The following is a 14,708-nucleotide window of genomic DNA, read 5'->3' on the forward strand; positions in this document are numbered from 1 at the left end:
ATATAAAAATGAATAAAAATTGATCCATGTGCCCAAGATGCTTATAGTCGAACAGGGTAGTCATGCAGATATATTAATAACTATTTTGCTTTGAGAGGGAAATGTTTAGATTAAGGATACCAAAAAAAAAAATCACATTGAAGAAGAGGAATTTAGATAGGTCCCAAGAAAGGGAAAGAGGGGATCATAGAGAAAGGACTAAAAGCAAGGGGGAGTGAAAAGAACATCACTTTTAAAAAAACTGTATTCACTAATTCAGTCAACAACTTTTTACTGAAAATGGACTACCAATGAGGCACTTAAGTAGGAGGTGAGTGTTTAAGAGTAAGCAATACCCAGCATTAACTCCTTCCTTTACTTTGAGAGCAGAAGATAGACATTAACTAAATAATCTTATCATTTGAAGGATAATCGTAACCTGAGGAATACTCAGAAGAAAACATCATTCCATGATAATGTGAACTCTTATCACCTAAGGGGCTGGGAATGGAAAGACTTCTGTGGGGAATAATTCTTAAACTAGCATCTAAGAGAAGAGTGAGTAGAAGTTACTTAAATAAAAATGGATTCAAGGCAGAGTGTAACACAGATAATAACAACAACAACAACAACAACAAAAGTAGGCAAGGAATAGACAATGTAGAGTCTTGGATGTTAACATTAAAGATTCTAAAGATTTCGGTCTTTAGACAGCCTTAAAAATAATTTTGTGCTGTGCTTATGTCACAGATTTACATTTAAGATCTCATAATCTCCAGGATGCAGGAAAAAAGTCAGGAATAGATGTGGGTAGATCCACTTGGTAGTTTATTCCCTCAGTTAATAAATATTTATAAAGGACCTATTATATGGCAAGCACTGCTGGAGTACTGCAGATATGGGAATAAACAAAGTCCCTGACCTCAGGCAATTTATACTCTTATTACAGGGAGCAATGGACAAGAGCAAATAAGTACTTAGTCTACAAAGTCATAGAATGGCAAATCCTATGAAGGAAAATAAAGTAGAGCCAGAGAATGGTGAAGGAGGAAGGGTGCTATTTTAACACAGGATATTAGAAATCCAGGCAACACAAGATGACAGCTTGGATTAAGATGGCAGCAGAAAGAGAAGTGGGTGGATTAAAAAGCTATTTAGAAAGTACAGAAAAACACCTGGTCCTGAAGATAGATTGGAAGTGTGGGATGATGCGGAGTAGCATCAAAGACAACTTCTAGGTTAGCAGCTATATGCACGCTATACCCTGAGGAGTACAGACAGTGAGAAGAGTCTAATACATTTTGAAGGACTCCAATATGTAATGACTGAGAAGAAAATGAACATATGCAGGGGACAGAGATTCAAGGAAAGAGGTAGCAGGAAAGGGGAACATTAGATTACCTTGAAGACTAAGTGAGAAGAAAACGGAAACATGAAGACAAGACAAGACAAATCTTAACCTGTTAAATGGAAGACGTAGCAGATAGGAAAACAGCTGGCAGGAGACTTCGGATCTAACTAAGTTCTAATGGTTCCTTCTCTTTGTTTTTTGGAGTAGAAAGATACAAGCTCAAAAGGTATCACCATGAGTGCAGAACTACAATACGGAAGACAACAAGGTCTTTACTGAGGCAGAGGATGGAAAGATGTAGGCAACATTCAGAAGGAATTATCTGTAGGACTTTATACCCTGGGTTTGGAGGGTGAATGAAAGAGAGGAGTTTAATATGATTGTCAGGCTCACAGAATGTTTACCACTCAGGAGAGGAAACAAAGTCATAATGTTAGGGCTTACAAAGAGAAAAGGGTTATGAGAAGGAAATAAAGATAGTTCGGCTTTGTAAAATGAATTTTAGAAGTCATATTTGATATCCAAGTGGAAATATTCAGGAGGCAACTATATATTTCAGAACTCAGCATGAAATGACTGAGCTCATTAGTATATGGGTAGAGGTAAAGTCATATGTTTTCACACCATTACCCAAAAGGCACATTAAAGAGAAAAATATATTAAGGAAGAATATAGTAAGGTTCAGAACAGAGCCCTAGGAAATCTTTAAGCTATAACACTGAATGTACAAGATATTCATATCCATTTAAATTCACTACTGCTTTCTTTCCCAACTTCTAAGATGTCAACAGAAATGTCTTACACTTTCGTATTTTTCAAAGCTAGTAAACATGCAAAACACCAACATGAATCTTTTACAACTAACACTATCAATTACTGTACTTCAGTGACATACATTATGCTAAAATATTTTTAAATTTTTCATTGTGACTCTAAATGGTCTCCTAAAGAGTCAACATAAAGAGGCATGAGTATATGGGGGTGTTTTTGCAAAAGTTAGGGAATTATCTTGAGATCCAAAAAAGAAACTGAAGGACAAAAGAAATCTCTGTTTTGTAGATCCTATATCATAGATAATGCTATTCATTCAACAAACATTTGATACTGAGAATGAGAAAAGATAAAGATAAAAATACAGTATTGGAATGTAAGGACTCTCGGCCAATATCATGCTACCTACCAGGAGTTGGTAAATATGGTCCATGACCAAGTCTACTATCTGTTTCTGTTGATAAGGTTTTATTGGAATATTGACACTACCCATTTCTTGATACATTGCTACAGCTGTTCTTGCATTAAAACAGCAAAGCTGAGAAATTACAACAGAGACTGTACAGTCTGCCAAGCCTAAAATACATATTATCTAACCATTTACAGGAAAAGTTTACCAACCCCTGATGTAGAACCTGAAGAAAACATTATTTCCTCAGGGAGAAAATGTTATCTTGTGGGGCTGGAGCAAATTTTATAGGAAAAGTAATATTTAAAGATAAGTAAATGTGCACCCAAACCAGGAAATGAGGAAGGAAGAAATATCACATATAAAAGCACAGGGTGAGAGAACACTGTATTTTAAGAGAACAGGAATACTCACAGTTCATCTGGTACAGAGAAGACTGAGGATGTGGCAAGTGAGCGAACAGCAAAGAATAAGGCTAGCAAAACAGGGTAAGGTTAAGTTACCTCTTCAGAAGTTTAAACTTGATATTACTCAATTCAAGGATAATAATTAATCAAAAAAGTTAAAATACTAAGATTTCTGAAGGAGCTAATTTTTTTGGAATTAGAATAGCTTCAATGTTATTCTTTTGTTTCTCACTGATTTGTATTGACATGATTTTTCTAAACAAGAAGACAAAGATTATAGATACCCTAATGCACAACTGCCATCATCCTGAGTATACCAACAGACATTATGTTGCATATTTGAATACTATGCAATTCGTCATGGCTGTCACAGGATGAAAAAAAAACTGAGAAATTTTAACTGTAGGAAACAGGAAGCAGAAAGCAGTTATAAATAATGGACTGGCACGATCCAATATGGGTTTTAGGAAACCTAACTCCAGTGACAGAAAAGAAAGATGGGCAGAGAGATACTATAAGGAAAGCAGCCTGGAAGCTACTAACTAGGCAAAAGGAGAGGCAATGTTTAAGGCACAAGCACAGTGGAAGGAAACAGGTTCTGCAGAGATTGAACAGAATATCTGCAGGAGTATCTCTTCAGTAGGCAACTGAAAATAGGTGAATGCAGGTGAGATTTGGAAGTGGTAGCTGTTCAAAATTGTAGAAATGGATGAAATTTCTTCTGGGAAATGTTAGCACACAGGTGAAGGGAATCAATAAAGGGAAAACACAGGAAAACTCCATATTATTAGTAAGTAGATACAGTAAGAATAGCTAGGAGAGGATCATAAGGAAAAAAAAAAAGATAAAAGTGATGCTACAGAGGTCAAGAGCACAATTTCAATAGCTCGTCACACAGAATAAAGTCAGGTTGTTGAGATATGTTCAATGATCTTCCAGTAACAAAGTACAAGATAGTATGTGGAGAGATAACAACCAAATGATTATATACAGAATAAAGAGTCATGAGATATTCCTTAGAAAGGAAAAGGGATCTGAATTCAGAGGGCTGCAATCCCATTCTTCTATCTTATTAGACAAGTTAAACTTTCTAAGCTTCAGTTTTTAACCTATAATACTTGTACAGGTTGAAATAATTAATCCCAAAATCCTAAATATTTCATGAAAGGATCCCAAATCAGAAACTTTCTGAACTCTGACACAATGTCATAAGTGGGAAATTCCACACCTGACTTCACATGATAGGCAGCAGTCAAAATGCAGATGCACTAAAAATACTATAAAAATTACCTTCAGGCTATCTGTACAAGGTATAAATGAAACATAAATAAGTTTTGTATTTCCAATTGGATTCCATCCCTAAATTATCTCATTATGTGTATGCAAATATCCTAAAATCTACAAAAATCTAAAATCTGAAGTTCTTCTTGTTTCAAGCATTTTGGCTATGGGATACTCAATATGTGATAGTACTTATTTCTTCATAGGAGCGTGATGAGGAATGAATGAGGAAATATAAAGTACTTAGAACAGTGCCTGGTGCATACAAGTAATGAGTAAAATATTATTAATGGTATTTTTACTGAGAAAGGAAAACCATGAAATCATGGAAACTATTGCCTAAGGTAACTCTGCTACTTGGAGCCAAAAGGGCGAACAACTGTTAAATATTGAGGAGGATAAAAAACATAATCGTACCCTTAAACTATAGAACATAAGAACTGGAACCACTGTGTGCAATTATAAAGCAAAGTAAAGATGGGAATTAAAACACAATACAATAAAACATAACTGGGGTCTCTGAGAAAAAATAAAACTAAGAAAGGGACACAAAGTCTCCATGAAAGTTTTCTAATACTGCCCAAAGAAACAGAACAACTAACCAGCAGGTGGAGCTCTCTAGAATGTGTTGGCAGGCTAAATTTCAGTGAAGGATAACTTATTATGTCTAAATTTTATTTCTTAAAAGATATTTTTTAAAACCCTATTTTATCACCAAATAACTTTATTAGCAGTAAGATTTCCAATATATATTTCAACACTGATACTAATATTTTGACTAGCCAACAGATATTCTAGAATATAAAATTCTAGAATTCTGTAGTATTTTTGGTTAACTCTGGTTTTGAGACTGGATAAGAGTGATCTGATTTTGAGTACTCCTGGGAAATCTGCAAGAGTAAGACACCAGGCTTTGCATCATAAAGCACTCCTGTGAAGTCCAGTTTGAATCAGCCTAAGAAAACCCAGTAAGCCCTATTTTTCTACCTGTAGTCACTACCATGACATATAAAACCAAATCAAGCTTTTGTTAACTATGCCTTAAGGAAAATCAAAACTTACTAGGTGGGTAAAAATAGCAACCAAATCGAGAGACAAAGTTTAACCTTATTGTGTAAATAATTATATCTACCTGTCTAAATGTTTACAAAAAGCTGCTAGAAAAGTGTTAAGATTAATATTAAACAGTAAATTATCAAAGGATTCAAGTAAGGAAACTGTCAAAACTTGTGTTTTTGGATTAAAAGAAATAGGATCAATATTGATTGTATGGTTTTAGATGACAGCATCTACAACTCCCAGATAACCCCCCCCCCCCATGTTTCAATGACATTGAAACATGGACATTTAACACACTGATTCACTGATTTCCTCCAGCTCATGTGCTCAGGGACCAGAATCTACACTTTTAATACATAATTAGTTTGTAAAATCTCTGTGATAAAACAAAAATTCTACAAAATCTATATAATATAGTCCAAAGGTAAACAGTAATTTTTGCCTACCCATTCAGAATTAAGACCCTCCCTCCTTTCTAAAGGTTAGAATTTAACCTCCTCAACTCAAAGACAAACAATAAAAAAGGCAAATATCCTACTATTGTGTGCATGTAGTCCTTAGGGAAGCCTATTTAAACAACATAATTCTATGGGTGCACACACACATACACACAAAAGTTAGAGGTAAATTAGAAGATTGTGGATGACAAGATAAAACAGCAACCATGCTCCCCTTAACAGTGATAGTAATAATTCAGGGAAACCAAAAGACTAAATCAGGCAGAAAAATCTGTAAATCCTTATAACTTCCATTCCAGGGACATTCAGAGTAAAACCTTAAACTACTTTGTATCAGTGAGATGATACAATGTCTGGTTGATAAGTGAATCATATTATATTTTATGAGACCTTCATTACCCAATGGCTCAAATTATAATCATCTGATTTCTGCATGTTTATGCTGAACATCTTATTACTTAATACTATTGGCTAAGTGGGGCAGATGCTGAAAACTCAGCAATGTTTCAAAAATTGCAAATTAGTTTATTCCTTACATGAAGTGGCTTGGTTCACATTTTCCAATTGTAGGTTTGGATTCCTGAGAGATAGTTATTAACAACAAAGTCAACTCCAAAGGGATTTGCCCCAATTTTCTCAACACTCTATTAAATAAAACACAAAAATGGAATATAAAAATTTTTACTCTATGGTGTGGATAGAAAAATCTTAGCATATCCGCAGTTTCACTCAAGGAGTGAGGTTCAGAAACACTTGGATTTACCTAGTGTATGTGTGGGTAGCAGTCACTGCATGGCATTCCTCTCCAAATTTCAAAATAAAATAATGTGAAAAAAATGACATACTGTCTCTCTTGTCATCAGTACCAAAAATCTGAATGCCCAATGGAAACTCAGCAATTTAGCAACTCCTTCTATCAAAAAGTTCACCAGTGCCTGGAATCTTATTTTATTTCTGCATCCAGATGACTTCTACTTAAAATCCATCTGAGGCATTAACTTTGGAGCCAAATTCTCATCTCCTCTGTCAGGACTAAAGAGGAGATCAAATACAGCGATACCGACTTTGGAATTAAACCCAAACTCAATGTAGGGTGTGTCCAGGTAGCTGTAGAGCCGGTCCTCCTGCCCATCAGCGTGAGAGTGCACCAGCTTCCTCGAGATAATGCCTCCCGTGACTGCTTCCCGCGTGACCAGGAGTCTTGCTGGGGGTGGCAGGAGCCACACCCCGCCCCCTCCTCAACCGCTTTCGCGAGGAGGCCCAGAGACCGCCCCCTAGCAGGGCCTCCACGACCATCATCCTACTCGACGCCTGTTAAGCTGTCAGGATAGCAAGGCTCTCGGACCCTCCTAACAGATGGGCAACATTGAGAGGGTTCCCCGCCAGAAGCTGGAGAGGTGTCTCTCAGGCTGGGCCAGTCCCCTAGCGGGCTTACCCTCCGCCGCCTCCTACACGCTGCAGCCGCCCCGCTTCCTTGCGGAGCAGCCCGAAGCACTGCGTCCAGCAGCAGTTCCCCATCGCATGCCGCCCAGGTGCCACCGCTGCTCCTCCTCCTCCCGCTCAAAGCCCAAACCCAGGCCCGGCAGCCGCATCCGCGCGGCACGAGCCGAAGGTGGGTTCAGGGAGCTAGGGCGGGCCGGCCGGAGCGCGGCAGCGTGAGGGGCTGGGGCAACGGGAGGGACAAGGCGCTCGGAACAAAGGCAGCGGTTAGTCCAGAGGCCCCCAAGCCGTGGCCGCGCGAGCGAGGAGCGCCGGGCTGCGGGGTTTCGACTGCCTGGCCAGCAGCATGGCCTTCTCGCCTCAGCCCCCAGCCCAAGACGAGTGACCGCCTCCGGCCGCCGCAGTAGGCCAGTCCCTGGGAGTCGTGCGCGCAGGCCCCGCCTTCCCGCGAGCCAGGCCCGAGCTCGGAAGCCGAGGCTGCCACACCCCCGGCCGCTCCTGGGCCCTGATTGGGCTCCCTTCTTCGGCAGCCCCGCCTCCTCCGGCGACCGGGCCTTGCCTCACTTCCGCCAGCCTCAGCCTCAGCCTCTGACCCGGCTCGATTGCTGGGTGTAGGTGTTGTATTTGTCGGACCTTGACCGGACTAGAAAGTTTCCTTCTCTTCTTGCAGTTTCTGGGCTCGGGGCCCCGAGCGCGCTGAGTGTCGTTTCGTTAAGGTTCAGCCTTCGAACTTTGTACTAAAGCCCTGGGAGCGTCTCCCTGGAGCCCCAGGCCCGAAAGCAATGAATGTGAAAGGCATTTCTCTGCAGCACATGCTTCGTTTTTGTTAATATACAACCATCGTTGGGAATAGAAATGGATTGAAATTATGCTGAGCGCACCAATGATTTCTTTTTCTGGATCTCATCACAATTTTCATACCCGCTGTCAGTGTACTAAAGGAATTTATTAATGGTGCACTACTGGCCAGGTGGGGAAGTTGGGATCCAGAGGAAATCTGCAGGAGTGCTACGGTCTTTCAGGGTCACCGACCTTGCCAATGATCTGCCCAGAATTGTTGGAGAGGAGTGTAGGGAAAGCTTCCTGATCTGTGGCATCCCTGTTCAAATACATGGTTTTTGTTTTTGTTTGTTTGAACCCAGGTGTTCAAACAAACACGGAGCTACAACCCCATCCTTTTTTTAAATTTTTTATTTTTTTTTATTTTTTAGGACAGACTCTTGCTAATTTGCCGAAGCTGGCCTTGAACTGGTAATCCTCCTGCCTCAACTTCTCCATTTGTTGAGAGTATAGGCGTGAGCCATCGCACTGTGTTTCAGATGCCACATTAAAAATATCAGGTTTTTGTCAGCAGGTTGCCTTAAAATCATACACAAGATGTGGCCTGGTGAATGCTTAGTCCAGTGAGCGAGATGCTTTATTGACTAAAGAGATATGTCAATGAATTAATGTTTTAATTAATCCTAGTGAAATTGCTATATTTTAGAAAATTGTTATTAATGATAAAACGTTATTTGATTTGTTCAATTACTTTATTCCTGAAATCTAGGCCACCTTGGATTTCAGTATTAGCACCACTTAACTAATTTTATTTGGAACTTACTCAGCTTTGTAATCAAATACATAGGATATTGTACGCCTAGTGGTCTGCTCTCACTCCATGAGTGTTGGTGAAATGACTGAATGACTTCCTAAATAGTGACTGTTCTCTTTGCCCTTCCTGGTCTCTGGAATCAAGTAAATATATTAATGAAATAGTCGTTAAAGTTTATAAGTATTTAAGGAAACTGGTACATCTCTGAAATACTAATTAATAAAAAGGAATACATTATCAATGAACACATCTTCAATGAATCTGCAGGAAATTATGCAGAATGAAAATGCCAATCTGAAAAGCTTACAGTGTATAATTCTATTTATAGTCCGGTTCTAGAAATGACAAAATGATAGAAATGGGAGGACAGAGTGCTGGCTATTTCTGGTGCCCAGGGAGTGGGGATAGATCCTTGTAGTGATGAAAGCCTGTATTTGGCTATAACAATATCCTGGTTGTGACACTGCTATATATTTTTTTAAAAATACTCCCTTTGAGGATAACTAGATTAAGTCATTATCTCTTAAAACTGAATGTAACACCACAGTTACTGCAAAATTAAAAGTTCAAGTACCAGGGTGTGGTGGCAGAGCAGGCTGAGGAGAGGATTGCCAAGTTCCAGACTAGCCTTGGCGACTTAATGAAACCTTGCCTAGCATGTACAACATCCTGGGTTCAAGTCTCATTAATACACGTGCACAATACTGAATTAAAAGTTCACAGCTGTAGACTTAATAGAGCATTCTTCCTATAGGCATTCTTGTAAAACCTTATAAAAGTTAATCTTTTTAAAAAAGTAAATAAGCTTTCTTACTAAGGATATGATGTTCAATAGCAATATAAATGACTAAAACATTTTCAAAAGATTCCACTAAGCAAAACAATGTAAATCCAAACAATGAGAAGTCATTGTTCGCTTGTCAAATTTAAAAAAATTTACAAGTGTTAAGTAGTTGCAAGAGTTTAGTGAAACTCATTCTGAAAAATCATTTGGAAATATTTCACAAGAGTCAAAACAAACTAAATGCTTCACCATAGAAGGACAGGGAAATTTGCTGTTATGTTCTTATTATGTAGTCTCATAAATGTTTTTTTTTTTTTACACCAAATGTAGATTGCAGAATCACGTCAGTTACACATCCACAATTTTACATAATGCCCTATTAGTAATTGTTGTATTGTGCTACATTTCCTATCCCCTACTATCCCCCCTCCCCTCCCCTCCCATCTTCTCTCTCTACCCCATCTACTGTAATTCATTTCTCTCCTTGTTTATTTTCCCATTCCCCTCACAACCTCTTACATGTAATTTTGTATAGCAATGAGGGTCTCCCTTCATTTCCATGCAATTTCCCTTTTCTCTCCCTTTCCCTCCTATCTCATGTCTCTGTTTAATGTTACTCTTTTCTTCCTGCTCTTCCTCCCTGCTCTGTTCATAGTTGCTCTCATTATATCAAAGAAGACATTTGGTATTTGTTTTTTAGGGATTGGCTAGCTTCACTAAGCATAATCTGCTCTAGTGCCATCCATTTCCCTGCAAATTCTATGATTTTGTCATTTTTTATTGCTGCATAGTACTCCATTGTGTATAAATGCCACATTTTTTAATCCATTCATCTATTGAAGGGCATCTGGGTTGGTTCCACAGTCTAGCAATTGTGAATTGTGCTGCTATGAACATCGATGTGGCAGTATCCCTGTAGTACGCTCTTTTAAGGTCTTCAGGGAATAGTCCAAGAAGGGCAATAGCAGGGTCAAATGGTGGTTCCATTCCCATCTTTCCCAGAAATCTCCAAACTGCTTTCCAAATTGGCCGCACCAATTTGCAGTCCCACCAGCAATGTACAAGTGTACCCTTTTCTCCACATCCTCGCCAGCACTTGCTGTTGTTTGACCTCATAGTGGCTGCCAATCTTACTGGAGTGAGATGGTATCTTAGGGTGGTTTTGATTTGCATTTCTCTGACTGCTAGAGATGGAGAGCATTTTTTCATGTACTTGTTGATTGATTGTATGTCCTCCTCTGAGAAGTGTCTGTTCAGGTCCTTGGCCCATTTGTTGATTGGGTTATTTGTTATCTTATTGTCTAATTTTTTGAGTTCTTTGTATACTCTGGATATTAGGGCTCTATCTGAAGTGTGAGGAGTAAAAATTTGTTCCCAGGATGTAGGCTCCCTATTTACCTCTCTTATTGTTTCTCTTGCTGAGAAAAAACTTTTTAGTTTAAGTAAGTCCCATTTGTTGATTCTTGTTATTAACTCTTGTGCTATGGGTGTCCTATTAAGGAATTTGGAGCCCGACCCCACAATATGTAGATCGGAGCCAACTTTTTCTTCTATCAGACGCAGAGTCTCTGATTTGATATCAAGCTCCTTGATCCATTTTGAGTTAACTTTTGTGCATGGCGAGAGAAAGGGATTCAGTTTCATTTTGTTGCATATGGATTTCCAGTTTTCCCAACACCATTTGTTGAAGATGCTATCCTTCCTCCATTGCATGCTTTTAGCCCCTTTATCAAATATAAGATAGTTGTAACTTTGTGGATTAGTCTCTGTGTCCTCTATTCTATACCATTGGTCCACCCGCCTGTTTTGGTACCAGTACCATGCTGTTTTTGTTACTATTGCTCTGTAATATAGTTTGAAATCTGGTATCGCTATACCGCCTGATTCCCACTTCCTGTTTAGAATTGCTTTTGCTATTCTGGGTCTTTTATTTTTCCATATGAATTTCATGATTGCTTTATCTATTTCTACAAGAAATGCCATTGGGATTTTGATTGGCATTGCATTAAACCTATAGAGAACTTTTGGTAATATCGCCATTTTGATGATGTTAGTTCTGCCTATCCATGAACAGGGTATATTTTTCCATCTTCTAAGATCTTCTTCTACTTTTCTCTTTAGGGTTCTGTAGTTTTCATTGTATAAATCTTTCACCTCTTTTGTTAGGTTGATTCCCAAGTATTTTATTTTTTTTGAGGATATTGTGAATGGAGTGTTTTTCCTCATTTCCGTTTCAGAAGTTTTGTCGCTGATATACAGAAATGCCTTTGATTTATGCGTGTTGATTTTATATCCTGCCACTTTGCTGAATTCATTTATTAGTTCTAGTAGTTTCTTTGTAGACCCTTTTGGGTCTTCTAGGTATAGAATAATGTCATCTGCAAATAGTGATAATTTAAGTTCTTCTTTTCCTATTTTTATGCCTTTAATTTCTTTCGTCTGTCTAATTGCTCTGGCCAGTGTTTCGAGAACTATATTGAATAGAAGTGGTGATAGAGGGCATCCCTGTCTTGTTCCAGATTTTAGAGGGAATGCCTTTAACTTTTGTCCATTCAGAATGATGCTAGCCTGAGGCTTAGCATAGATAGCTTTTACAATGTCAAGGTAAGTTCCTGTTATCCCTAGTTTTTCTAATGTTTTGAACATAAAGGGATGCTGTACTTTGTCGAATGCTTTCTCTGCGTCTATCGAGATGATCATATGGTTCTTATCTTTAAGTCTATTGATGTGGTGAATAACATTTATTGATTTCCATATATTGAACCATCCTTGCATCCCAGGGATGAATCCTACTTGATCATGGTGCACAATTTTTTTGATGTGTTTTTGTATTCGATTCGCCAGAATTTTATTGAGGATTTTTGCATCTAGGTTCATTAGAGATATTGGTCTGTAGTTTTCTTTCTTTGAGGTGTCTTTGTCTGGTTTCGGAATCAGGGTGATGTTGGCCTCATAGAATGAATTTGGAAGAGCTCCCTCTTTTTCTATGTCCTGAAATAACTTGAAGAGTATTGGTATTAATTCTTCTTTAAAGGTTTTGTAAAACTCCGCTATATACCCATCCGGTCCTGGGCTTTTCTTGGTTGGTAGTCTTTTGAGGGCTTCTTCAATTTCATCCATTGATATTGGTCTGTTCAAATTGTGTGTATCCTCCTGACTCAGTCTGGGCAAATCATATGACTTAAGAAATTTATCGATGTCTTCACTATCTTCTATTTTATTGGAATATAGGTTTTCAAAATAATTTCTAATTGTCTTCTGTATTTCTGTAGCATCTGTTGTGATATTGCCTTTTTCATCCCGTATGTTAGTAATTTGAGTTCTCTCTCTTCTTCTCTTCGTTAGCATGGCTAAAGGTCTGTGGATCTTATTTATTTTTTCGAAGAACCAACTTTTAGTTTTGTTAATTTTTTCAATAGTTTCTTTTGTTTCAATTTCATTGATTTCCGCTCTGATTTTAATTATTTCTTGCCTTCTGCTACATTTGCTGTTGTTTTGCTCTTCCTTTTCTAGGGCTTTGAGATGAAGTGTGAGCTCATTTATTTGTTGGTTTTTTCTTTTTTTGAGGAATGACCACCAGGCGATGAATTTTCCTCTTAAAACTGCTTTCATTGTGTCCCATAGATTCCGATATGTTGTGTCTGTATTTTCATTTATCTCTAAGAATTTTTTGATTTCCTCCTTTATGTCTTCTCTAACCCATTGATCATTCAGTAACATATTGTTCATTTTCCATGTGATGTAGGATTTTTCCTTCCTTCTTTTATCATTGATTTCCAGTTTCATTCCATTATGATCAGATAAAATGCAAGGTATTATCTCCACCCCTTTATATTTACTGAGGGTTGCCCTATGGCATAATATATGGTCTATTTTTGAGAAGGATCCATGTGCTGCTGAGAAAAAAGTATATCCATTTGATGATGGTTGATAGATTCTATATATGTCAGTTAAGTCTAGGTTATTGATTGTGATATTGAGTTCTATAGTTTCTTTATTCAACTTTTGTTTGGAGGATCTGTCCAATGGTGAGAGAGGTGTGTTGAAGTCACCCATAATTATTGTGTTGTGGTCTATTTGATTCTTGAACTTGAGGAGAATTTGTTTTATGAATGTCGCAGCACCATTATTTGGTGCATAAATATTGATAATTGTTATGTCTTGTTGGTGAATGGTTCCTTTTAACAGTATATAATGTCCTTCTTTATCCCTTTTGATTAACTTAGTCTTGAAGTCGATTTTATTCGATATGAGGATGGCCACCCCTGCTTGCTTACGAGGACCGTGTGCATGGTATATTTTTTCCCATCCTTTCACCTTCAGCCTGTGTATGTCTTTTCCAATCAGATGTGTCTCCTGGAGGCAGCATATTGTTGGATTTGTTTTTTTAATCCATGATACCAGCCTATGTCGCTTTATTGGAGAGTTTAAGCCATTAACATTCAGAGTTACTATTGATATATGGTTTGTACTTCCATCCGTGTTTGATTATTTATCCTTTTTTAAAAAAATTTAGTTTGTTTCTCCATGATTATCTTTCCCCTCGCCCTCTGTCTTTACCGAGGCACTTCCTACTGATGGTTTTGGTTATTGTTTTTCATTTCTTCCTCGTGTAGTGTTTTGCACAAAATGCTTTGCAATGCTGGTTTTCTGGCTGTAAATTCTTTTAACTTTTGTTTATCATGAAAGATTTTTATTTTGTTGTCATACCTGAAGCTTAATTTTGCTGGATACAGAATTCTTGGTTGGCATCCATTGTCTTTTAGTGTTTGAAATACATTGTTCCATGACCTTCTTGCTTTCAGTGTCTGTGATGAAAAATCCATTGTTAACCTTATTGGTTTACCCCTGAATGTAATCTGTCTCCTTTCTCTTGTAGCTTTCAATATTTTCTCTTTGTTCTGTATATTGGATATCTTCATAACAATGTGTCTTGGCGTTGGTCTACTGTGATTTTGTGTGCTCGGTGTCCTGTATGCATCTTCAATTTGTATATCTGTTTCCTTTTTTATTTCTGGAAAGTTTTCTGTAATTATTTCATTCAGCAAGTTACTCATTCCCTTGGTTTGAATCTCTGTACCTTCTTCTATCCCGATGACTCGTAAGTTTGGTTTTTTTATGTTATCCCATAACTCTTGGATGTTTTTCTCGTGATTTTTTACCAGCCTCTCTGAG

The 14,708-nt window shown here is 38.0% G+C and overlaps 1 protein-coding gene across 4 annotated transcripts in view; it reads right to left on the reverse strand.

Moving 5' to 3' along the window:
* Positions 1 to 7,440, reverse strand: part of AP1AR (adaptor related protein complex 1 associated regulatory protein) — a 36,507-nt gene extending 29,067 nt beyond the window's left edge. For 2 of the 4 annotated variants that reach the window (XM_081304641.1, XM_081304640.1), the window contains exon 1: positions 7,168 to 7,440. In XM_081304641.1, coding sequence (XP_081160767.1) covers positions 7,168 to 7,307 — 140 coding nt within the window. In that variant the 5' untranslated portion in view covers positions 7,308 to 7,440. Of the gene's footprint in view, positions 1 to 7,150 lie in introns of all 4 variants that reach the window. The other 2 variants (XM_081304639.1, XM_081304638.1) reach the window with 1 other exon arrangement.
* Between the last annotated feature and the right edge of the window lie 7,268 nt (positions 7,441 to 14,708).

The sequence above is a fragment of the Spermophilus citellus genome (assembly GCF_964194105.1).
Source record: "Spermophilus citellus genome assembly, chromosome: 8".
Lineage (NCBI taxonomy): Eukaryota > Metazoa > Chordata > Mammalia > Rodentia > Sciuridae > Spermophilus > Spermophilus citellus.